Raw genomic sequence first — 23970 nt, 5'->3', positions numbered from 1 at the left:
AGTCCAATCTTGGCCTAATCATGTTTTTGCCTAATCCTTAGGGTCCAAGCTATTTAAATTGGGTCGCATGCTTTCCCTCTTTCGGTCAGTACCATTGATCCTACTATGTACTTAAAGATGTTCGGTCTGTACATATAAAAGCAAAGGTATATATCAGGGAAACAAACCTTTTGTATGGTAAAACACGATAAGATTTGTCCAAAACACCCAACCCAGTAGCCAACTCCACATTGTCATATACTATCCAGTCTGAAAGAAAGCGCACCACAATAATATTACCATTTCAAGCAACAATTCCATCACAAACAACCTGTTAGTCTTTGTTTGATTCTTAATGGCTCCAGATCCTGTACATGAATTAGTTTCTCTGCCCAACATCACCAAATTAAGCTTACCTTGACACAATTATCTTGCACTTGTCACTTTGAATTTGTGTAATTTATGACTAGGTACATGGTAAATGTCTTCTGTTCCTGAACAGCATGCCTAGCATGGGATTTCCATGCGCACATGTCACGGTCCATTTTCAGGTTCATGTCCCAGCCGCAATCACTTTCTCAAAGGAACATCGGCTCTGATACAAGGAACCTTTTTCCCGAAAAGAAAGGTGAAAGGGAACTAAAGCAAGATTGCTTTGACCCTAATAAGTTCATGGTCCCCTTTGACTACACAGATACAGAACAGAGTAAACTACAGAAGCCACAGTCCAAAGCATAGATGCCATGCTCTCCAAATTAACTTCCCTACTGGATCACATAAATCCTTAGATGCCATTCAAGGAACAACCAAAGTAAACTCACCCATGCGTGGACGGCTGGACCATATTCCTGAAGTACTTGGTCCAAGACTGTCTAGGCCACTTTTGACTGCAGTTGGACGAAACCGAAACCATGTACAAGCGCAACCAGTGCGAGTGAAAGGAATCACGCACTAAACATTCAATAGCTGCAACTACCATTCACTCCCTGGTGAGGCCACTACTCGTTTTAGCTATAGGCATGCCATGGAATCGTGCCCATTTCAGAAAAGGATCACGCGCAATGCGACAGGGCACGACAGACCAGGCTTGCCATAGGATCCAACAGGCAGTGGCTAAGCTGAACGGTTCTAGCTAGCACACAGGATAGTATTTGGCAAACAGCCGACATTGTTTCACATTATGCCCGCAAACAGTTAGGTTCAAACGCTACTGAAGTACTTAATTCAGATATGAAGCAGAAGCGACTGTCTGCAGTATTTACCTTGATAAGTTAGTCTTTCTTCAACAGGTTGTAACTAGCTGGTAATCATTCATTCATTCATGACAAGAGGAAGTAAACCTTCTTATCTGAATTTGGAGCCGGGCGGCTGGTTTTTCTTGGTTGATCAGTTTAACGAGAGGTTCAGAATAAAACTCAAATTAGAAGCGCAAAAAAAAAAAAAACTATTGCTAGATAGAATAGCGCGACATGGGTGAAATTCTGGAGGGCATGATTGGTCCGTACCGACGGCATCTCGCCTCGCCGGCGACACCTCCTCGATTCGACGGTTCCGCACGTGCAGCGCCTCGCCGGAGTGACGCCTGCCCGGCGGCCATCGGATCGCGACTCTCAAGTCTCAACCGCCGCCGCCGCCGCCAGGCGCCAGCGCTTCGTCTTCGAGGGCGGCGCGGCGTGGTCAGGCGGTGCGGCCGACAGGTGGAACCTCGGAGGCAAACGGGTCTTCTCTCTTCTGGGCCCGGGAAGCCAGCCACCTGCTGGGTTGGGCTCGACAGTGTGCTGAGTGGTCGGCCCAATCATGAAGAGGCCCAGTACGTGGTTCTAGTTCAGGAATTGTTTGTTATTTTTCAGTCGTTTTTTTTAAAAAAAAAGAATCAACGACTTGTTCGTTTCCTCTTCATCATCAGGCGTGCGGCGCCGTGCATGCTTCTTTAAAAATATGCCTTTTCTTTTGTTACAAGAAAATTTAAAAGTTTTTTTGCCATCAAAGAAAGAAAATTTAAAAGTTTTGCCCGTGGCAAAATAAGATTCCCACTCCGCTGCACCGCGGCACACAAACCACCTGGATCCTTTGCGCGCGCCGCGTGACGCCCGGCTTTGCCGGCGGGCGGTCACGCGCTTTGTCCCCGGCCCCGCCCGCGCTCGCGCACAGCTACTTCACACCCGCCCCCGCCCCGCCCCGCCCCGGTAAATCATCCTAGCGTGCGCGCCCACACACTCTCTCGTCGACACGGCACGGCACGGCAGGAGGTGGCCGGCCGACGCCATGTACGCGGCGCGTCGGAGCAGCAGCAGCAGGGTGGCGGCGGCGGCGGCCGTCGCCGTCGCCGTCCTCGCCGTCTCCCTCTCGCTGCCGCTGCTCGTCACCTTCGGCGCGGCGCAAGAGATCGGTAGGCGTTTCGGGTTCACTCGCGCACGCCCACGGCACCGTGAGTGGCGCCGCTTTCATTCGGAAAATGTTCTGGCCGTAGCGCCACGCGTTCTGATCCTTGTCGTCGAACTTGTGCTGCCGGCGCGGCGGGATCGACGATGACGGCCGATGAAGACGACGAGGGGGAGTTCAGCTACCGCCGGGACGCCGGGAACGGGCCGGAGCGGTGGGGGCTGGTGCGGCGGGACTGGGCGGCGTGCTCCGTGGGGCGGCTGCAGTCCCCGATCGGGCTCTCCGACGCCGTCGCCGGGCTCGCCGACCGGCCCGGGCGGCTCGGCCGGTCCTACCGCCCCGCCGCCGCGTCCATCGTCAACCGCGGCCACGACATCATGGTGCGGTTCAACAGCAACCCCGGCGGCGTGGTGGTCGACGGCGTGGCGTACCGGCTCCGGCAGATGCACTGGCACTCGCCCAGCGAGCACGCCATCAACGGCCGCCGCTACGCCCTCGAGCTGCACATGCTGCACCAGAGCGACGCCGGCGGCAACAAGTACGCCGTCGTCGCGCAGCTCTACAGCATCAGCCGCCGCCGCCGCGACAGGACCCTACGCAGGGTCAGTCTCGGCCAGCAGCCAAACCGGCCGCCGATCTGATGGATGCGCGCTTGATCTGAACGCCAGCCATGCATGGATGTGCAGCTGGAGCGGTACATCAGGAGGATCGCGAGGAGGAAGGACCACGAGGAGCTCATCGACGACACGGTGGACCCGCGGCGGCCGGTGAGCCGGAGCACCGTGTACTACAGGTACGCGGGCTCCTTCACCACGCCGCCCTGCACGGAGGGCGTCACCTGGGTGGTCGCCCGCCAGGTGAGTACTGAGATCCATGAGCGGCCTGTACCAGTAGTAGGAGCCCTCGATCAGTTGATCCGTGACGCGTGGCGCCACTGTGCTTTCCCCTGCAGATAAGGCACGTGACGCGGCCGCAGGTCAGGCTGCTGCGGCACGCCGTCCACGACGTGAGCACCGTTCTTCCACCTCGCCGGCGGGCGGCCGCGCATCCCGCCCACCGCCCCCTCGGTTGTTGCATATATATAGAGATGCAGGACGGTGACAAGAAAATTTTGCTTGTGCGTGCAGGGCGCCAGGCGGAACGCGCGGCCGATCCAGGAGGCGAACGGCAGGGGCGTCTCCTTCTACTACACCTCGCCGGGGCACGGCCGAGGAGGGCCGGGGGACTAGCGAGCAGTTCATGCTTGTCGGGTTGGGACGGGCACAGATCAACTCAATCGTGTCCCCCGAACTGCACTGATACGATCTAAAAGAAAACATTTGCAATGAAACTCCTGGTGTTTCCCGTGCCGTGAATTCTTATTTTGGGAAAAAGAATTAGATGTTAAAAATAATTCCTCGTACTATACATATTTCGACGACCGAATAGATCTCTTTCCTTACATTATAAAATTTGCTTTACTTCTATAGTAAACTAAAGTCGTTCGAACATCTTCACAAGAAAAGCTCGTCTCAACGTCAACGAGAAGCTCTTCTTGAGTCACTGCACTCACAATGTTCTTCTTTTTTGTTCTGGAGGGTTAATTAGACAACCATGAACTGATGGTAAGATGAAATGGACGCCGTCGTCGCTCAACATATATAATGACACTGGAGTCGATCGGAATTGTACATTGATTTACCATGTGCAGTAGTACAGTTCCTGGGTCTGAATTAACAGGATGGATGGATTACTAATTCGTTACGAGCAGCGAGCAGGCCGGGCAATGGACGGATCATGCAGCGCCTCGGAATAATCCTTCCCATCAGCCAGCACATGACGAACACACATCGACGATCACCTCTCTCGCTCCCACTACAACAACAGGCGGCGGCCGGCGGCATCTCTAGTGGAACTTGAGGCTGGTGAGCACGTTGTTGTTGACGGGGTCGGCGAGGTGGTCGAGCAGGTTCTGGAAGGGGCCGACGCCGGTGACGAGCCCCTGGATGAAGTAGCCGAGGATGGCGAGCATGGCGAGCCTGCCGTTCTTGATCTCCTTGAGCTTGAGCTCCTTCATCTCCTTCTCCGTCTTGCCGAAGCCGAGCGGGTTGAAGAGCGGGCCCCCGGGGTAGGAGGGGTCGCCGGAGCCGCCGAGGAACTTCTCGAGGCCGAGGAAGTACTGTTTGCCCATGGAGCCCGGGTTGTACCAGTCCTGGAGGCGGCGGTGCTCCGCGAAGCCCATGAGCGCCATGTTGAAGACGAAGAGCGTGTACGAGTCGGCCCAGTAGTTGTAGGTGCCCGCGGGCGGGATCACGCCCGTCTTGAACCACGGCAGCGCGGTCTCCGCCGGGATGATGCCCAGCTTGCCGAAGACCTCCGGGGCGATGGCGCCCGCCGCGCCCAGCATGGCGAACCGGCCGTTGATCACCTCGCCGTAGGCCAGCCACTTGGGCTCGATGAACCCCCCGGTGCCCTCCGGGTCCGACAGCCCCAGCGGGTCGAACCCGTAGTCGCCGGGCAGCCTGCGGCGGCACGCAGTTCAGATCATCAGGTCAGAGATTCAGAACGCGTGCGTCATCGATACAGTAACAGTAGTAGTAACCGCAAGAACGTATTCATCAAGGGCCAGCCACGTACGTGCCATCGAGGTAGGAGAGGGACTGCTTGGACGCGAACCACAGCTGCCTGTCGGCGCCTTGCTGCAAAGAAAAACAAGAAGATTCAGTTCAATTCAATTCGTTCATTCACGGATCAGTAGCAGCGAGGATCGGAGCTAGTAGTAGCTAGGGACCTTGGCCGGCGGGCTGGAGCTGGCCCTGACGACGAAGGGCGCCTTCCTGGCCGACGAGGACCGGGACACGGCCGACTGCACGGGGCGGCCGAGCAGCTGCCGCCCGGAGAGGAGAGCCTGGGCCGCCATGGATCACTCGCTGCCGCTGCTTGTGTGGTATCTGCTGTTCGGGAGGAGAGGGGCGCAGAAGAAGAGCGCGCGGAGAATTATGTGACGGCGCGGCGAGAGGGGCCCCCAGGGAAATCTAAACCGCGCGCGGGGGCGGCCGGGGGAGATGAGGCCGCATCCGCGGGGCCACTGGCGGCGCGCCGTGTGGCGGGTACGATGGGATAAGGGCGCGTCCGTTTCTGTGTGTGGCCGCACGAGGCCGTCGCGGAAACTATTTCTCCTGGCCAAGATTATTTTTTCGCCCATTTCCTGGAGTCCTGGGCTCCTGGCCCATTTATTCCGGATAATTTGGAGCCGGACAAGGCTGCAGCAGTGGGTGGGGTGCGCGTTCCAGATGGAACCGTGGGCCGAAACAAGGCCCAGAACAGTTCCAGCCCATGAAGCTACTGACACGTCGAAAATTTCAGAGTCCAGAGGTAATACTACCCGTCATCCCGTCCTTGGTTAAAACACTGCTGATTCACAAAACTGAGAGAGAATGAACTAAAATAGTAACAAAAAAAAATGTAAATCTACCCATTTATTGGCCTAACTCTACCCCGTTCATCATCGGCACACTGCGCTCATCCTGCCAGGGACCAGGCCGAGAAATAATTGGCCATAATCTACAGAATCGTCGGTCTACTGCACAGGAACAGGCCGCCAGACTCGATTCTTTGCTTCTGCCTCCACTTCTCAAAGAGGAGGTCCTCACTCTGCCGCAGGTGAAGATAGTCGTCGATGTGAAATGACGAGGTTCCAGCGAAATGAGGGCAGCTGCTTTGACGAATCCCAACCTCCTCAAACCTGGCCAGTACTTTGTCTTTGGAGGCAGTTGAAGTGGCGTAGTCTCCAGGGCTCCAGCTCCCACGGCTGCTTACAGTCTGGTTGCTGGTGCTGCAAGCTGTACTTTCTCCCTACAAATGATCAATTAAGCATGCAATCAGAGAAAAGGTAACATTGGAAAATATTAGCTCGCCTATTTCACAAAACATCCTTGCCATTTAAAAGTAATTTTTAATAATGTACATTTTAAGAACAAGAAACAGATTACCACTTCTACAGAACAATGTGGTGTGACTGTTACCTGAGCCTTGGTTTTGCATGGAGAGGTTTGAAGATCGTTGGTAGTTTCCCATTCCAACCAGGGAAGGACAAGGCCATCTTCCTCAGAAGGTGAACCTACTTTTGGGAGAGCCACTGGAGTTTCTATCATAGCATTATGTAACACATCTTTCTTGGTTGAACTTGTGTCACTTCTTTCTCCATCAAAAGATGAAAAGTCAGTGTCTTCAACGTTTGACAGGAAATCTTCAAAGTATTGCTCAGCTTCTTCAGTAAGTCGTTTTGACATCTTTGATCTATCATTGCTCCTCTGGAAGAAATTTACATGAAGTTTCTTGTTTGTACGTGCACAATAATGACTGTAAACAATTGAAAAGGCAACCATGTAAGCTTACTCTTCTGTGCCGCGGCTGCCTTTGTAGATTTGCAGTCTTCTTAGTAGTAGGTAGCAGTTCTCTAACTATTTTTGTGAGCTCATGACCATGTTGTTCTTCTGCAGCCAATTGAGCTAACAATTCCTGCTTCCGCTTTTCGGACTGAAAGATGCATAGAAAAAGCAAAAATACAAATTGAATAAAGATTCAGAATTAATACAAAGATTTAAAACATTCTGTTTCCATAGAAACATACCTCTTCCAATTTATTAGTATAGCTCCTTCGGAGCTCAGTAATAACTTGTGGTGGTTGTGCATCACTGCTTAAAACCTTTTCTGAAGGTTCAGATTTTGTCACGGTCTGGAGAATGCGCAGATAAAAGAGAAGGCAATCAAATTTATTGGATCATAGCTTTACAATTCTAGCAAACACTGGTACGCGTAGCAAGGAATGACCAAATGTAATCATTTTCTTCCCCTAACAAGCAGCCGATGCGATGATATAAGCTCTCAAAAGAAGACATGATGTCAATTGAACAATATAGATTAACCATGCCAAAAAAAAATTCTCAAAGAGATGCTTCTGCAGGATCACCATGCCAACAGTTACTACTGTTCTACTCAACCTGACTGTTACATACCTAGAAATCAATGCTGTTTCGACAAAGCAGAAGTATTCTGATGACGTGAAATTACAATTGTAGGATAAGTACTCCAGAAATTAAGAACATACTTCTTAAAAATAGAAAGACAATCTGATGGCAAGGAATCCATTAAGAAAACACTCCAAATGAAGGCACGTAACATTTTGTTCGCAATCATACCATACAGAAGCATATAGCTGTGCTAATTTCGACATATCACCATAAAACAGAAGTAAAGTGCAAACTTTTCTAGGGTGTCTACTCTCTAGATAGGAACTGGGACCATTAGCTTAGAACGCTGCTCCCAGTATGTCTCAGCATGTGAACTCCTGTCTCTGTACATATAAATCAAACTTGAGGCATTAGTGCCCCAATACTAAAGACTTAATCTGCAGCATACTATCCAAGTAACCTTTCTATAACAGGGTAAGTGGTTAATGAAGGTTGAAGACCTCTACCCGTCCAGCGAAATATTTCTCATACAGAGAAGCCCCTTGAATTTGTTGGTTGAAACACAGCATTCTTCAATTGCCATACTCATCATGTTATCGCACCGATCAAAAGCTTTGTACACATATGAAGCTAGAGAAATCATCTAAGCCAAGGGGAGATAACCAAAGGCGAATAGACGATTAAGGGCCTCACTATGTAAAAGGCGTACCCAGTGCCGTAGGCTTCCCGCACTGTGCGGGGTCTGGGGAAGGGTTGTTTTTAAGCCCCAAGCCTTACCCACACAAATGTGCAGAGGCTGGGGCTCGAAGGGCCTCACTATGTACAAAAGAAAAATACCTTTTCAAGCTGAGTCCTGATTTCTTCAACAGCTTGCCTAACTTCTTTCCGCATAACATCATACAATACTTCATCACCAATTTGGTGCTCCTATCAAATTACATATATAAAGCAATAACCAATGAACTCTTGCTATTTGCATTCTCTAGTTTCGATCAAAAAAATGAATGAAGATTGTGAAATCACCTTGTCAAGACCATAAACTGCACAGGCTGCCTTCTGATTCTTGATATAGAAAGAATGAGAACTCCTAGACTCATCATCAGTAAGTGAAGAATGGCTCTGCAGAAGTCATGGTAATAATGCACATTAATAAATTTCAATCATACAGAACAACGGTTGTTCGAGAGAAAAAAATCATACAGAACAACAGTTTGAGTTGAGGCTACAAAAACCCACCATACAGCCAAATTTAGTATGCACGAGAAACAGACAAGACCCTTAATCTATGAATAGAACACTAGAGTTAATTGTACAAGCTAGTACTAGGATACTATAGCACAACTTTTTGATAAAGGGGAAGTTATTTGATATCTTATCCAAATTCAGTTCAAAAAATATAAAGAAGCCAAAAAGTACTCACCGAGCTGCTATCTCGTGAATGAAAGAAATCCTTTTGACTTGTAGACCTCTTCAAAGCATGATTTGCTTTAGATGGTTTAATAAATGAATTCTGCAGGCTATTGCCGCTACTACTTTTGGTGTGTATCCCCCTAGAAACATACCGGTGAGAAACTTCCATATCATTCTGCACCCAAAAAACATGAACCCAGATTAATAATAAAATTGTACATACCAAAACTGTAACAAATATTTAAATCAAGCACGGAAATGGAACAAGCTTAAAATATAAATAATTTTGGTTTTTCGAAAGGAACAAACATTGGGCAATTGAACAGGAATGGCGTACTGCAGCAGTGCTGGATCACAGCAAAGCATGAAAAGCTTGAGTTAAGTAACCAAACATATATTTGATAACACTAACAGAAAAAAACAATGTGAGACACTAGAATGCTAGACAGCATTAGCTATTGAAGTTAACAATCAAACAGAGAGTATAATCCACCAAACAACTGGAGCAACAATAGACAACGAAACACGGTGTTATGTATATGTTAGGACAGCCAAAGGATGTCGGACCAGTTGGCCACGGCAGTCCGGCGGCACCCCACAGGTTGTGGGTTCGATCCCTGGTTGGGACGAATTTCCGCCTGCAGGTAAAAAAAAACCCTCGCCTGCCTCATGTCCAAAGCACTGTGGAGCACGGCCTAACTCACAAGGCGACGGGCCCCCGTGTACGGGTGGGGCAGGGGTTCGGGGGTTTTCTTGGGCTGCTGTGAGAAGGTCATTCTACCTCTCAAACAATGCCGTGGGGGCGGTCTTACCCCCCGCAGGTCAAGTTTTTTGTATATGTTAGGACATTATCAGATACCATATTTGTAATTTAGTATCAAGTTTGAATTGTACCGGTTACCCAATTTCACTACCTTCCCATCTGATTTCAGGACATCAACAATATAACATTATCTGTAAACACTAATGATCATCACCAGAGCTTTGAGTGAGAAACAGTAAAAGGCATTGTAACTTCAGTTATATAGAACAGCAATTAGAATTGTTGTTGTGAATAAAGCGCCTCGCTGTCTTCACAGTTGTCCCAAAATGGACACGGAAAGTTTTGCCTATTTTGCCAGGTAAAAGATATATGTGTATTTCTAGTATTTTCCTAACAGAGCAATGCAACTCCCAGGCACCCACAAAAACAGGATTCAATTATCCCCAAACAACTTCAGTAGTTTAATCTGAAATTGAATCCACCCCTAGCCTAAATTAAATGCCATTATGAAAAATCAACAACTTTTTTTTTGAAAAATCAACATAGACCGGAAAAACTAGAAGTATTCTAGTGATACTTACATCCGAATCGCACCACCGATGCCGATCCATGGAAGCACGACGGTCCACCGACGCATAGCGCTGCCTCCTCGCTGCGGGGCCGCCACTCACCGCATTGGCCGCTACACCTCGCCGCTGGGCCGGCGGACGCGACACGGAGCGCTCGCGCTGCCGCGACGACTCCGTCTCCCTGGCGTACCGCGCGGTGGAGCTCCGCCGGCCGCCGCCGCCGCCCTTCTCGGCGGGCGCCGGGTACCTCGGCCGGCCGCGCGCGACCGCCGCGTCCTCGTCCTCGTCGTCCTCGGACTCCGCCCTCGCCCGGAAGAACTCGTCGGCGAGGTCGTCGAGGCTGATCTCCGGGGGCAGCCCGCCGCGGCCCCCGCCCCTGACCTTGTTGACGAACCTCGAGGACGGCGTCGCCGCGTCCTCGGGCGGCGGCGACGGCGGCGGGAACCGGCTCAGGCTCCTCGAGCGCCGGACGCGGCTTCCCCCGCCGCCGCCCGCAGTTGGCCTCCCGCGCGTGGCGGAGCCCGCGTCCTCCAGGGCCGCCATCGCCGCCTGCGGCCGGAGCGAGCTAGGGTTCGGAGCGGCCGCTAGCTCACCTAATCCCCCAGCTCACCTCCTCCTCCAACCCCCCGGGAAGGTAAGAGACGGAAATGGCGACGGCAACAGCTTCGAGTGCACCGCGCAGAATTGGAACGAGAAATTTTCCAAATCCTGCCGCGGCCTGTCAAACCCCGCGCGTGACACATGCGTGCCCCGCGGCGGCGTGGACTCTAGGCTGGCCCACCTGTCAGCGGAGCCGAGGGGAGATGCGATGCCGATGCGGCTGCGAGCGAATTCGAATTTTAAACTTGCGCCGGGTTTTGAGGGGAATTTACGAATGCACATGCACTGCACGCATTGAATCGGAGTACTGCTACTCCACTCCCCAGCCAGTGCTACGTGGACGCTCCGTTTTAAGGGACTGTTTGTTAGAACTCCGGCTCTTCTAAAAATGACTCTGGCTCCGGTTTTTCTGGTGGAACAGTTTTTTTGGTGGAGCTGGAGCCATTTTGGAAAACGTTTGGCAAAATAGCTTCAGTTATTGGATTGAGATTGTGAAATGTCTAAATTGCCCTTCCTTATATTTTTCTTTTATATTTTATTTTTTTCTTTCTTTTCCTTTTTCCTCTCCTTTTCTTTTTTCCCTCCCTCTTTTCTTTTTTTCCTCATCTCCTACTTATCCAATCGTCCACCTTCCGACCTCTCGTCCGCTCCGCCTCCCGATCTCTGTTGCGCTGCCGCCTCCCGATCTCCGCTGCGCCACCACCTCCCGGCCTTCACCCGCGTTACCGGCTCCCCCGGCCCCTCCCCGCCGCCGACATCCTCCTCCCCACCGCCGCTGCCGGGCCCCTCCTCTCCGCCATCATCCTCCTCCCTCCGCAATGGCGACGGCGACGGCAACATAGCCGCCTCCGCCTACGCGCACTGCCCGGGGCTCGACCTCTTCTTCGTGTGCGGGCACGCCCCCGTGCCACTGCTCGGAGCCCGGCTGCTACCTTGTCTGCTCTCCGCGGGCACTCGCAGCCCACCTGTCCGGCGAGCACTCCTGGCTGGCCGACGAGATCACCTACGGCACGCGCCCTCATGCTCGCCCTCCCTCTGCTGCCGCCGGCCGCTCGGGCCCCGCCCCGGGCACGCGCTCCCTCCGCCGCCGCGGCCACCTCAAGCGTGTGCTGGCCGAGACCCGCCTCCGCCGCGCGCCGCCGTCTTTCTCCACGCCGCCGGCTGCCTCGGCATCCTCCTCTGCCTCCGCCGCCGCCGGCCGCTCAGGCCCACCTCGTGCGTGCGCTCCGTCCGCTGCCACCAGGGGAGGGGCATTCTGGGACCGAGGGGGGCGGAGCCGCTTGGAGCCACGAAAACGTGGCTCCGCTCCCCATATGGAAGCCGCGAACGGCTCCAAGTCTGGCTTCTTGTTTGGAGCTGGAGCAAAAATGGGCGTTTGGCAGGGCTCCGGCTAGAGCCGCTCGTGGAGCCCTGCCAAACAGGGCCTAAAATTCAAGGTAACGGTTGGCCCACAAGAATGATCCTGGATTCCTGATGTGTCAGCAGCAGGCTGCTCGCAAAGTTGCAAGCCATATGATATTTTGGCCCCGTTTGGTTTCTCCCGCGCTACTCGTGTTACAAAAGAATCTTCAATGCATGGAGTACTAAATAAAGTTTATTTGCAAAACTTTTTCACGGATGAGTGTAACTTTTCGCGATGAATCTAATGATAGTAATTAATCGATAATTGGTTACAGTAATACTACAGTAACCACCCTCTAATTTTGCGGTCAAAGACCTCATTAAATTCATCTCGCGAAGTAACGCAGGAGTTGTGAAGTTAGTTTTATAAACTGTTTTTATTTAATACCACTAATTATTAGTCAAAGTTTGTGCTACTTATACTACTGCACAAACCAAACAGGGCCTTTACCATGCCGTTGCGAGAGTCGTGGCGGTCGAATCGTGAAACGGGGCGTGAAAACTTTTTTGTGTGCCCGTGTCCATTGTCTTGCTTATCGTTGTACTAGGATCGTACAGTACCGCTCGGGCATCTTGCTGGTCAGATGCCCAGGCGGCGGCCGTATCGCGGGGCCACATGGCGCACGGGATCCCCCGGTGGTTGGATGTCGCTGCACAGGCAGCGTGACCACGCCCCGCGCTTGTCCTCCTCTGGGCTCTGGTTCTCTCGCCGCCGGCCGCGGGCGCCCGTGACGCACCGAACTAGGTGGCGCGGCATCGGCCAATCCGCCAGCCGCGGGGCTGTCACGTCGCCCCTGCTGGCCCCGTGCTCCCGTTGCAACGGAGGCGCACGCATCGTGCGCTCCGCCGGCGCACGCCTCGCGGTACTCGCCGCGGCTCCGGTATAGATGAGCAGAAGGCCCGAGGCCCGGTAGCCCGGCCAAGCACGGGCGACACGGCACGGCCCAAGCACGGCACGGGCCCGGACTGGCACGGCACGGGTCCCGAGTCGGGTTTGGGCCGCTAGGCAGGCCCGTCGGGTGGCACGGCACGGCCTGTAATTAGTGGAAGGCACGGTAGAGACCCGTTAGCTTATATATAACTATAATTATATATTTATATATTAACTTATAACTTGTCATTTGTCAATAAGTTAGCTTATAGGTGTAACTTATGTGTTTTTTTTAATATTTATGAACTTAATAATATTTGAGAAATAATAGTTAGCTTATACGATTCTTTAAACATTTGTGAAAATGTTATCGTCATATGTTTATGGGCTATTTGGGCCGGCCCGGCACGCTATTTTGGTCGAGCCATTTGGGCCGGCCCGGCACGAAAATAGGCCCATGAGCCGGGCCTGGGCCGTCAGCCAAGCACGAAGCCCGAGGCAGCCCGGCACGGTGGCACGACGGGCCAAACTTGGCCCGGCACGATCGAGCCGGGCCCGGCCCGAGCCGGGCCGGGCCGGGCGGCCCGTTTGCTCATCTATAGGCTCCGGTGCTTTGACGCGACACGGATGGGCTGAGCCTGTCCGCACTTGTCGTACTCTAAATTTATTTTTTATAAAAAATATTTCTGTTTGGTCATCAAAATTCTCTACTCTATATTCAGTTTTATTACACCCATCCATCCTCTATATCTCCCTCTATCCCAACTATCCGGACAGGAACCCACTTATCAGTATTATTTTTTCTTTTTTACCCCGCGCACTCCCTCCCCGTTCTCTCTCCGGTCTCCCTCCCTCTCCCCTCTCTCTCTCCCTCTCCCCCCTCCCTGGGATCCCTCCGGCCATGGCGCATGGCCCTCCTCCCTCCGGCGCGCCTCCTGCTCCAGTCGCGGCCCGCTCCGGCTGCGAGCCCGGCCATCTCCTCCGGCGGCCGCCCCTCCTCCTCCCTCTTCCCCCCTCGCTCTGGCGGCCGGATCTGGCGGCACCACCTCCTCTTCCCCCCTCGCCGCGGGCGGGCGGAGCGGTGCGCTTGGCCGCGGCCCTTGCTCCCTCCGGCGGTGGCGCGACCCCTCTCCTTTGCGTCCCCTGCTCCCTCCGAGGTCGGCGGCCCAGAGATCCCGGCCTGCGCGGCAGGCCTCGGCGGCGCCAGGCCTCGAGCAGTCGAGCTTCGCCGCGCCGGTCTCCCTCTCCGGCAGCTCCTCCCCTCCCTCCCTCCTCTCTTTTTTCCTTGGCGCCCTCCCTCGCGCCGAGCAGGGGCGGCTGCTCCTCCCGCTCCGAGCCCAAACGCGACCGGGCAGTTGGAGCAGCGGCGCGAGCAAACGGACGTGGCAGATAGCGTGCCTTCGCCACCTCCGCTAGATTTGCCGTTTCGGCGCTCGAACTCTATCATCGCATATCATTTAGCGTCCCCCCGCTGCGAAACGCTAAAAGCATCCTGCAGGTTCGGTAACGGATAGGGTACCGTCGCCGCTGCGGACAGCCTGAGAGACTGCGGACCGCAGGCAAGCTGCTGGGGTAAAAAACCGAGCGGGATTTTTAGTTCTCCAATAGTTATACCACATCTTTTGATTTGTTGATGAAATAAAAAAATATTTTAAGTTGCATGGAAATAACAATTCGTGCAATGATGAGAAGTAGTCTCATACTCCTAAAATTTAGCCTATGAGACGGTTGTTTCGTGAGGCAACCATCTCTTTCTCTCACCTCGCTCTCTCTCCTCCACATCACCAAAAATTCTATGCGGCCTAGTAAAAAAGTTCCTATGTATAACATTACATGAGACAACATATGAAACTGCTGACATATAGAAATGTATCTGCCCTAACTAGGAAGTGTGTGAATCTGCTTGACATCGTCGGCACGTCTTGTTGACCGATTTTCTTTGTCCAAACTTAGTAGTTCCCTGCGTCATGTGCTCGGGGCCTCTCATGAATAGGGATGCAAGCGGGGCGAACTGTGAACAGAGCAAAAAAGAAAAATTCTCGACCCCTCTTGCGAAGCAGGTCCTTGTGACTCTATAAGCTACCAACTGCGGAAACAGAGCTTAAAACCACAATCCTGAAAGAAGTGAAAGCGGAGAGTCAGATTTTGGGGGAAGAACAGAGAGTGAACGTATTCAGTATTGCAGGGATTCTAATTTGAGAGGACACGACCTCTTAGGCACTGCTCACTCGTCTCCCATTGCAAGTTCTAGCGCATAATCATCTCTTTCCTGAAAAAGAAGGGAGTCCATTTCGTCTTAGGATGGTGTCTGAGAACCAATATATAACTGCATCTTATAGATCAGAAAGTTAGTACTACTCACCACAAGCCCTCGTGCAAAACATCTCCCGAGTTGGAACCAATATACCTGCAAATTGACAAACAATTTGTTTAGTAAATTGCACCGGCGAATCTTTCTATGTTCCTCAAGTAAAAATAATTACTCAATCAAAAATAAATGAATGTACATGTGACACAAAAGATACTGAATCGTTGGTTACAATGTAATCATAATCCTTCCTAGAAAGAACTCGTGTTAGTCATGCACCAAGCTGCAAGGAACTGCCCAGGAACGTTTGGGAAGTTGCATGAGCTCTTTCATCATGTTAGTCATGTGACACAAAAAATATGGCATGGACACAGTACTTGAATCAGATCCCAACTAGTGGAAGAAAACATAGGTGTATCTGGTCTTTTAGTTCTGCAGATATCCAAAGTGCTTCAGGTTGTCTTATTTGTCCAAATTTTATCTACAATAAAGGTGGAAAATATATTCAGAGATTATGTAAACACTTATTATCATTCCATTTACAGCTCGTAATACTCAGTACCTTGTAGTAAGATCAGAATAAAAGTATTGCAGATCAATGCTCATGGGTCTACGACTCGTAAATCATCGTCGTCATACTCATCATCTCCAATTAAGTATCCAGCTATTTCATCATGGGCGATATTACAGTCTGAAATAATTGAAATGTATTAGGAAAGGAGCAAACATATTAGCACAGATGGAAGACATCATAATTTGCTGATTGTAGTATTGAAACTGGATATATGGACTGAATGTTGACAGAGATATCATAATGCATCATCACAAAACATGAACTTCTAAATTCAGATATCATATTGCATATTACCTTCACCTCACAGGAAACAAATCAACAATGTGATAACCATTGAACAAGTGGTCGAATGCAGCAAGCAACAAACAGATAGCCTCTAATTTGACACATATAAATTAATAAGCAAATTACACAGCAGGCAACCAACCTGTTATTTGCAAGAGCTATCTGAAAACAGAGAATTGCCAAGCATCCAGTATCCAGTGCAGTAGTGACTTGTGGTGAGTTTCCAGGTTCATCAGGGTTTAAGAAAAAAAGACTCTCTATTCCAGTACTTGCTTATCACTATCATGGCTAATTGAAGGTAGGCTAGAACAGTTGGGTGCTCAACCAACCAGTACAGGTGCAGGCAATAATGCTTGCGATTGTACTCAAGACTTGCGCACTGGATGCTCAATCCCCAACAATAAAGTCGACATGTGGTCTATGTGAAAAAAGAGAGGTGCCAAACACGTTTTACAAATTACCTGGGCCTAGGACTCGTTTCTTCCAACTTTCAGTATTAAACCCATACCCTATACACTGTTAACTTCTCCTAGGCCTAGCACTGTATAATGTCCCCTTACTGCTATTGTTCTTATCTTAAGGTATACAAGGACAGGAACTTAGTGCAACCGGTCCTGATCCACAACTGATTCTAGTGAGATAATGAAATCCTCATGCTTGTTGGTGGGAGCTGATCTGGTTTTCTTGGGGGAGGAGTCCGATCTTGTTGTTCTTGTCGCCGCCGCTTTCGTTTATGTATACCTGGCGCCCTTGTTCCAGTCGTCATTCCCTAGCTTTTCCCAACCTGCATCCAAAATCCAACAAACTCCTCTTAAGGAACAACAGAGAGAAATAAGAGGAATTGAAAATTCCAGCGGGAGAATCATCTAGGTAGGGAGGAGGAAGCGAGATCTTACACTTGGGGCACACCATCGCCGCAACCACTTGCACTGACTTCTCGTTGTTCTTGTGGAGAGAGAGGAGAAGAGGCGAGAACGGAGCGCGGGTAGCTGTGGATCCATCGGCGGTTGGTGGCAGCAGCACGCAAGCGGGCGGCGGCACGCAAGCGGGCGGCGGCGCGCAAGACGGTGACGCCATGGACGCACGCACGCGAGGCCGGCGGGGGGCGGCGCACCGGCGCCCTCGCTTCTAGATCTCAGGTCGACGCCCTCTCTCCCCTTCCCCTCCCCTGTCTCCTGATGCCTTTTCTTTTTGCGGGCTCACGGCGCCGCTGGGCCGCGGGCACGCCGCAAAGAGGCGCTTCAGCTATGCGGACTGATTTGCGGCGTTACGCGGGTTTGAGGCGCGGGTTCGTCCAGCGGGCTTGCGGCAAAGCCCGCCCCGCTTGCATCTCTAGTCATGGCCTTGTTTGGCTGTGCTAGTAAACTAGCACGCACGCATCTCGAAAAAAAATTTCGCATGCATGAAGCACTAAATGAAGTCTATTTGCAAAACTTTTTTACGGATGGGTGTAACTTTTCGCGACGAATCTAATGGCGGTAATTAATCGATGATTTGATACAGTGATGCTACAGTAACCATCCTCTAATCACGCGGTCAAAGGCCTCGTTAGATTCTTTATAGTCACTAGCGCCGGGTTCTGAAGTTGGTTTTGTAAACTGACTTTGTTTGACACCATAATTAGCGGTCAAAATTTTTACTATTCACTGGCGCTAGAAATCTCATCACCGTCCTCACCTCCCGTTTTAATTGGCACCACACACTAACCAAGATTTTATTGGGGGCTTCAGCAAAGTAAGATATTGACGTTTTATTTGTTTCTTTAACAAAAAAATATAAGCGGCTATCAGTGTGTGAGAGAGAGATTTGTTTGCACACAAAATGAAGTGTTGCACCAGGGTATCATTAGAAGGATTGGGACAGACGAGTCAATGAATATTTGGAGTATGAATTGGATACCAAAAGATGGTCACCTCAGGCCACTGGCCTGCCCACGGCCAAATCCACCACAAATGGTGAGTGAGTTATGGGACCATACATCGGCGTCATGGGATCGAGGGAAGCTTCAATATTTCTTTACGCCGATGGATGCGGATATCATCGGCTCTATTCCTTTGACCACTAGGAGGCAGGAGGATTTCTGGGCATGGCATTATGAGAAGACGGGCATTTTCTCGGTTCGTTCGGCCTACCGTATGCTGGTGCAAAATAGAGAAACAAATAGAGCTTGGCTAGAGGGTATCCCCAGCAGGTCAGATGTACGGGCCGATGAAAAGGAATGGACCTCTCTATGGAAGATCAAGGTCCCTTCGAAGATCAGGGTCTTCCTATGGAGACTGGCGAAACATTCGATTCCGACGGGAAACGTCCTCCATCGACGGAATATGGCACCAAAAGATGTTTGTCAAATATGTGGTGCACGTGATTCATGGAAGCACTCCCTGCTTGAATGTAACATGGCCAAGTGCGTCTGGGCGCTAGAAAAGGAGGAGACAATGGAATATGTGTGCAACCTTCACGAGCAGAACGCAAAGACCTGGCTAGTAGCAGCAAGTTCATCTTTACCAGGAGGAAACCATAAGAGTAATGGTAACACTATGGGCTATCTGGCACGCCAAGAGAAAGGCGATATATGAGAATTCCTTTAGTCTGTTATCAACACGTTGCTTTGTGGACAGGTTCATATCTGATCTCTCTATCAGGGACACGACAGGAAGTAAAAGAGCGACCAGTACTCAGCTCTCCAAGATGGATCCCCCCTCCACAAGGGTTGATGAAAATTAATGTAGACGCTGCTCTATCAAAAAATAAAGTTTTCTCTTCTGTAGCAGCTGTTGCAAGAAATGGAGCAGGAGATTTTCTTGGAGCATCTTCAGTGGTTATAGAAGATATTACTGATCCAGAAACTATGGAAATCTTGGCATGCAGGGAAGGTCTAGCTTTAGCAAATGATCTTTTCTTTCGCCGAGTCCAAATGGCCAGTGATTGCAGCAATGCAATGAGAAGCTTGTCGGGCTCCACACTGGGGTCTTATGGCCATATCATAAAGGAGATCAGGGAGGGAGCGGCTTCTTTCCAAGAGATGGTCTTCGTCCATGAAAGGAGGGAAGCTAATCAAGACGCACACATTTTGGCAAGAAGGTCTCTGCATAACTCGTTAGGGAGGCATGTGTGGTTCTTCGATCCGCCGGATGACGTTTGTAATTCGTACTTTGTTCCTAATTAATGGAAGCTTTAGTACCCCTCAAAAAAAAATTGGCACCACACAATAACCAAGATTTTATTGGGGGCATCAGCAAAGTAAGATAATGACGTTTTATTTGTTTCTTTAACAAAAAAAATATAAGCGGCTATCAGAGTGTGTGAGAGAGATTTGTTTGCACACGAAATGAAAATTTTGAATATCGCTAGAGATTATGAGAAAGTTGTGTTTTCATTGAAATTCCGTTTTTGTTTTACAGTTCGATTACTATTTTTTATTCTTGTGTGTGAGGAGATACAACTAGGCCACCACCCCAGAAGCCCGCTTTTTTATTTTTTTTATTTTTCAATTTCATTTTTTACAAAAATATATTTTTGTTTTCGAAATTTACAGGAATATACCTCAGCCGCCCCGCTGCCGGGCGGCCGGCACCTGGCCGCCCCGCTGCCGGGCGGCAGGGGCTTTTCTGCGAAACTTTTCGCAAAAAATTTGCGCCCGGGTCCCTGGAGGACCGGTCGCCCGGCAGCGGGGCGGCTGGATCTGGCCGCCCGGCTGCGGGGCGACCACCTCCCATTCCCTTTTAAAAGGGCTGCCCCCCCTCATTTGGTTCAAAAATTCTAGGAAAAAATACTCGGTTTGTCGTAACACTATTTATACACCATATCATGGTCTAATAGTTCATTAGTACTGTAAAAGTGTGCTTGCATTGCAAGGTAGCATAGACGACGTTTGAGTACGGAATATGAAAACCAAGACGACAGGTCCATAATGACAATAGAGAAACAAGTGGCAACAACTAACCACCCTGCCATGCCGACCTCTCTTATGTTGTGCGTGTACGTGATCTGTAGGGTAGCTATGACGGTCCGGTGGTCTCACGTCTCTGGTAGGAAGGCGTAACAGAGCCACAGGTGTATGCAAGCTGGGATCATCGTCCAGGGCAGGCGTAGCAAACAACCGTGTAAAATCGTCGAAGTTGGCCCCATCGTTGTCTTGAGATCATCCTACAGATCACAAGAAAAATTCCATTGCCTCTGAAAAAGCTGACCCTTTTAGAAATAGGAAGAACACACTGAGCATCAATGTTATGATTGCTTGTGATTTTGACCTTAAAATCACGTTTGTTTCTAGTGGATGGGAGGGATCTGCTACGGATTTTAGAGTGTTGAGGTCTGCCATGAGCAAAGGATTTGAGGTGCCTCCAGGCAAGTTTTATCTTGTTGATGGAGGCTATGCAAACACCTCTTATTTTCTAGCACCGTATCGGGGAGTCAGATACCACTTGAAAGAGTTTGGGCCTGGTCATGGAAGGCCACAAAATTCAAAAGAGGTTTTCAATCATCGCCACACGCTACTAAGGAACCATGTGGAACGGACTTTAGGAGTGCTTAAGAAGCGCTTTCCTATTCTTAAAGTCGCAACCTTCCATATGTTGAAGAATCAAGTAAAGTTACCCATTGCAGCTGCTATATTTCACAATCTAATCAGGGAAATGGAAGGAGATGAGGAGTGGCTGGATGATCAACCAGATAATATCAACCCTGAAGACTTTGTTGTTTTGCCAAGTGGTGATCAGGGCAATGCAGCTAGTAGTGCAGAAGGCAGCGCATTATGAGACTCAATTGCTCAAGAGATGTGGGTCCAATATCAGCAACATGTACATGAAGATTAGTCGACATTAGTTTTTTTCCCATGAGTTGTAATAATTGATTAATATTATGTAATAATTGAATAAAATTATGTATAATATGACAGTTATGGTTGGGAAAGGTTCACCCAAAGTCCGTATGAGTTCAAGGGGATTGCCAGTTGCAAAGTTTGGTAGAATACTAGGTACGACAAGTAGTAGCATGAAGAAAGTCTCTCCTTAGAGCAGATTTGCCAAGAAGACAGCAAGCTCTCCAAAAGGTATGATATTTATTGTTTATTCATAATTTCTCAATACTAATCACAATGTATATTTATTATGTATGTAAATGACTGACCATTGTTTTTTTAGGCAAACAAAGAGCAGTTTGGAATAAAGAGTTGGAGAAGTCACTCGTTGAAATCCTTCATGACTACAAAGATAGTGGATGCAGAGGAGATAATGGCTGGAACTCAGAAGGTTGGAATAGAATGGTGAAGGAATTCCATACTCGGAACAGATACATATCATTCAGCAAAAGTCAAATTCAAGAGAAGGAAGGTCAATTAAAGAGAGATTACAAGATGTTGAAAGCGGCAAGACAACAAAGTGGGTCCTCTTGGAACGAAAAGAGATGTATGGTCGAGGGATCTTCAGCTATGTGGGATAACTTGGAACAATCGTTCCCAAAGATCAAGAGGTTTCGAAACAACAAAGCCAGCTTTCCATTGTATGAAGCACTTGGTGAGCTATATGACGGTAAGCTTTGATCTTTGCTGTCCAAATTAATGATTTATGATATTCTTTGTTGCGTTATGTTTTTTCAAATTGTGTATTGTTTTCTTGTTCTTACGTAGGCCATCTTATTGAGGGAAAGTACAACTGCACCACCATTGATTCAATGGAAGATGAAGCACCCCTCAACCTGCTACCGGAATTGGATGATGATGATGATGTTGTGCTGCTTGACGAGCAAAGATACTCAAGAGAGGAAGAAATTGAAGATCCAGATGTAAGTGAGGTGCAAAGAAACTTGAGAGAGCAAGGAGACATAGTTGACAAAGAAACTCAAGCTGACTAAGCTGACAAAGAAACTCAAGCTGAGAAAACTATGACTGAAAAGCAAATAAGACACGCTGCAATAGCAAAAAGGAGACAAGAAAAACAAGATAAGAAGAGTACTAAGATGTCGTGGTGTGCAAACCCATAGCCGGGTGGCGTAGTGCACCCGCCTAAACCCAGAGGGTGAGTACTCGGGGGTTAGCTAGGATTAGCCCAATCTCGGTGGAAGAATGCGATGAATACAACAGGTTTAGAGTGGTTCGGGTCGCCGGAGCGTAATACCCTACGTCCACTGTGTGTTGTATTGCTTGTGCTCTCAAGAGGTTGAGAGCAGGGTTGTTCGGAGTGGAACCGAGCTTGTGTTGTGAGAGTCTTGGCCTGTCTAAAGTGTGCAGCGAGCGCCTCCCTTTTATATCTCAAAGGAGGCGCGTACATGGCCGTTGAGTCCCCGACAGGTGGGCCCAACGATGTAGTATAAAATAATATACTGTACAGACACTATGACATTGCAGGCGATGGAGATCTCATTCCTGGATTTCCTTGCTCTGCCCGTGGGAATCTTCCGTCCGGCATTGCCATGCCCTGTCTTGTCGAAACGGCGCCAGGGTGTAGGTTGCGGCGTTGCCTGCAGCGTAGCTGAACGGGCCGTGTAGCTTGCGGCATAGGCAGTATGATGAAAAGGTGTCGTGCCGTCATATCCATTTAATGCGGCAAATGGGCTCTGCATGGATGCGGCGCATTCGGCTGTACTGTGTACCTCGGTAATATGCGGTCTATAGTGAGGCCTGACAAAAGCTGCCCCGCGTGCCGCGGCGGCAGAACACGCCTCAACCACCCGCATTGACTCGCGCCCGCGCCTGCGCCTGCGGGATACGTGGCGCCCCCGGACCCCGCCCTGGCGGTGTATTGGTTCTACACGCGTGGGAGGTCCGGACGGACGCGGGGTGGTCTAGGACCCCTATGGGGGGGGGGGGTCCGAGCCCTCGGCTGTTGGCGCGGAGCTTCCCCTCCTCAGGGACACGTGGCGTCTCCGGACCCATCCTAGAGTGGGGAGCGGGTCCGGGGCCGTTGGCCCGGTGAGGTAAGAGCCTGACCCGTGGGGCCGGCTGCTCCGCCCCTTAGGGCGTAGTTACGGATGACTACGAGAGTCCTGCCTTGTGGTAGTAGGAGTGGGTATCCCTGCTACAGGGTACCGACAGTGGCCCCCGGGCCCACATCGGGAGAGGCGACGAATCCGCAGGTGGGGCCACTACTGTGATTTGGCTCTGCATAACTTGAAGCCTCTAGCGTTAGACTATGCACACTGCAGGAGTCTTGTCCGGCTTTGACCATCCATCGGGTTTTTCGCTGCCTCATCACATCGCAACGGCTTACTGACTCGTGGCCCCCACATACAGTGGTACACCTAGTCACGTGAGCGACGCTCGGCATTGTTGCGGCCGGGGTAAATTTGATCTTTACCACCAGCGCAGTTCCCGGAAAGCCTGGTCTTGCCAGCGCTTTGTGCGCGCACATCAACTCAGCTTCCGCTTCGCTTCTCACGCGGGCGACGGTTCACATCCCGCCTTTTTACACCTTCGTTTGTTACCCGCTTCCCCTAACAGGCGGGCCTGGGCCCCCTGGTCATGGACTGGGCGGCTAACGCCAGGCGTGAGCGTCGCTTGGCTTCCAGCGACGGTTCCTGGGCACACCGGATGGATCAGGCTTCATAAAGGGCCGAACCGCATTCCGCGGTTACCTTTCCGCATTCGCCTTCTTCCTTCCAAACCTTTGCGCCCCTTTGCCTTCGAGCCTCCTCGCCCCTTGCTCTTCTGCGCAGATTGTTCCTCGCCTCCACAGCAAGATGGCGTCCCTCATTCGTCCCCGTCGTTTCCAAACCGAGGAGGAACTGAACACAGTGTGCCGCCTGCTTGGGTGGAGTCCATAGGAGACTGCTTGGGGGATTCGAACAGGCTCGGTTGCCCTCGACGATCTGCGCACCGGGGAATTTGTGCTGTTTATTTCGCACATTTCCACCGGCTTGGGGCTGCCGATCTCTTCGTTCT

The 23970-nt window shown here is 50.6% G+C and overlaps 4 protein-coding genes and 1 long non-coding RNA gene across 6 annotated transcripts; 2 read left to right on the top strand and 3 right to left on the bottom strand.

Moving 5' to 3' along the window:
• Positions 1-2191: 2191 nt before the first annotated feature.
• Positions 2192-4177, top strand: LOC120669720 (alpha carbonic anhydrase 7-like). The gene is made up of 5 exons (XM_039949558.1): positions 2192-2368; positions 2524-2963; positions 3048-3218; positions 3314-3367; positions 3489-4177. Exons 1-5 carry the CDS (start codon positions 2245-2247, stop codon positions 3588-3590), a joined length of 891 nt encoding a protein of 296 aa, XP_039805492.1. The 5' UTR covers positions 2192-2244; the 3' UTR covers positions 3591-4177.
• On the bottom strand, positions 3967-5542 carry LOC120669722 (chlorophyll a-b binding protein 8, chloroplastic-like). The gene is made up of 3 exons (XM_039949559.1): positions 5132-5542; positions 4978-5039; positions 3967-4862 (listed from the first exon to the last, which is right to left on the bottom strand). The coding sequence occupies exons 1-3, from the start codon at positions 5258-5260 to the stop codon at positions 4247-4249; spliced, it is 807 nt and encodes a 268-aa protein (XP_039805493.1). The 5' UTR covers positions 5261-5542; the 3' UTR covers positions 3967-4246.
• Positions 5543-5693: 151 nt separating this feature from the next.
• On the bottom strand, positions 5694-10775 carry LOC120669719 (serine/arginine repetitive matrix protein 2-like). 2 transcript variants are annotated; one of them, XM_039949556.1, is made up of 8 exons: positions 10068-10769; positions 8734-8898; positions 8337-8432; positions 8151-8240; positions 6974-7078; positions 6739-6879; positions 6366-6653; positions 5694-6195 (listed from the first exon to the last, which is right to left on the bottom strand). In XM_039949556.1, exons 1-8 carry the CDS (start codon positions 10596-10598, stop codon positions 5905-5907), a joined length of 1707 nt encoding a protein of 568 aa, XP_039805490.1. In that variant the 5' UTR covers positions 10599-10769; the 3' UTR covers positions 5694-5904. The 2 variants fall into 2 exon arrangements, with proteins under 2 accessions (XP_039805490.1, XP_039805491.1); XM_039949557.1 differs by lacking the exon at positions 8151-8240 and having other exon boundaries at positions 10068-10775.
• Positions 10776-14607: 3832 nt separating this feature from the next.
• Positions 14608-17271, bottom strand: LOC120669718. Its single transcript, XR_005672763.1, has 5 exons — positions 16991-17271; positions 15798-16878; positions 15290-15334; positions 15138-15196; positions 14608-15042 (listed from the first exon to the last, which is right to left on the bottom strand). It is a non-coding gene; the product is annotated as an uncharacterized LOC120669718 (long non-coding RNA).
• Positions 17272-20728: 3457 nt separating this feature from the next.
• LOC120669400 lies at positions 20729-21993 on the top strand. Its single transcript, XM_039949160.1, has 3 exons — positions 20729-20804; positions 21236-21622; positions 21721-21993. The coding sequence occupies exons 1-3, from the start codon at positions 20729-20731 to the stop codon at positions 21942-21944; spliced, it is 687 nt and encodes a 228-aa protein (XP_039805094.1). The 3' UTR covers positions 21945-21993.
• The last annotated feature ends 1977 nt before the right edge of the window (positions 21994-23970 follow it).

Source organism: Panicum virgatum, chromosome 4N (assembly GCF_016808335.1).
Source record: "Panicum virgatum strain AP13 chromosome 4N, P.virgatum_v5, whole genome shotgun sequence".
NCBI lineage: Eukaryota > Viridiplantae > Streptophyta > Magnoliopsida > Poales > Poaceae > Panicum > Panicum virgatum.
This window is presented reverse-complemented; position numbering and strand designations above follow the sequence as displayed.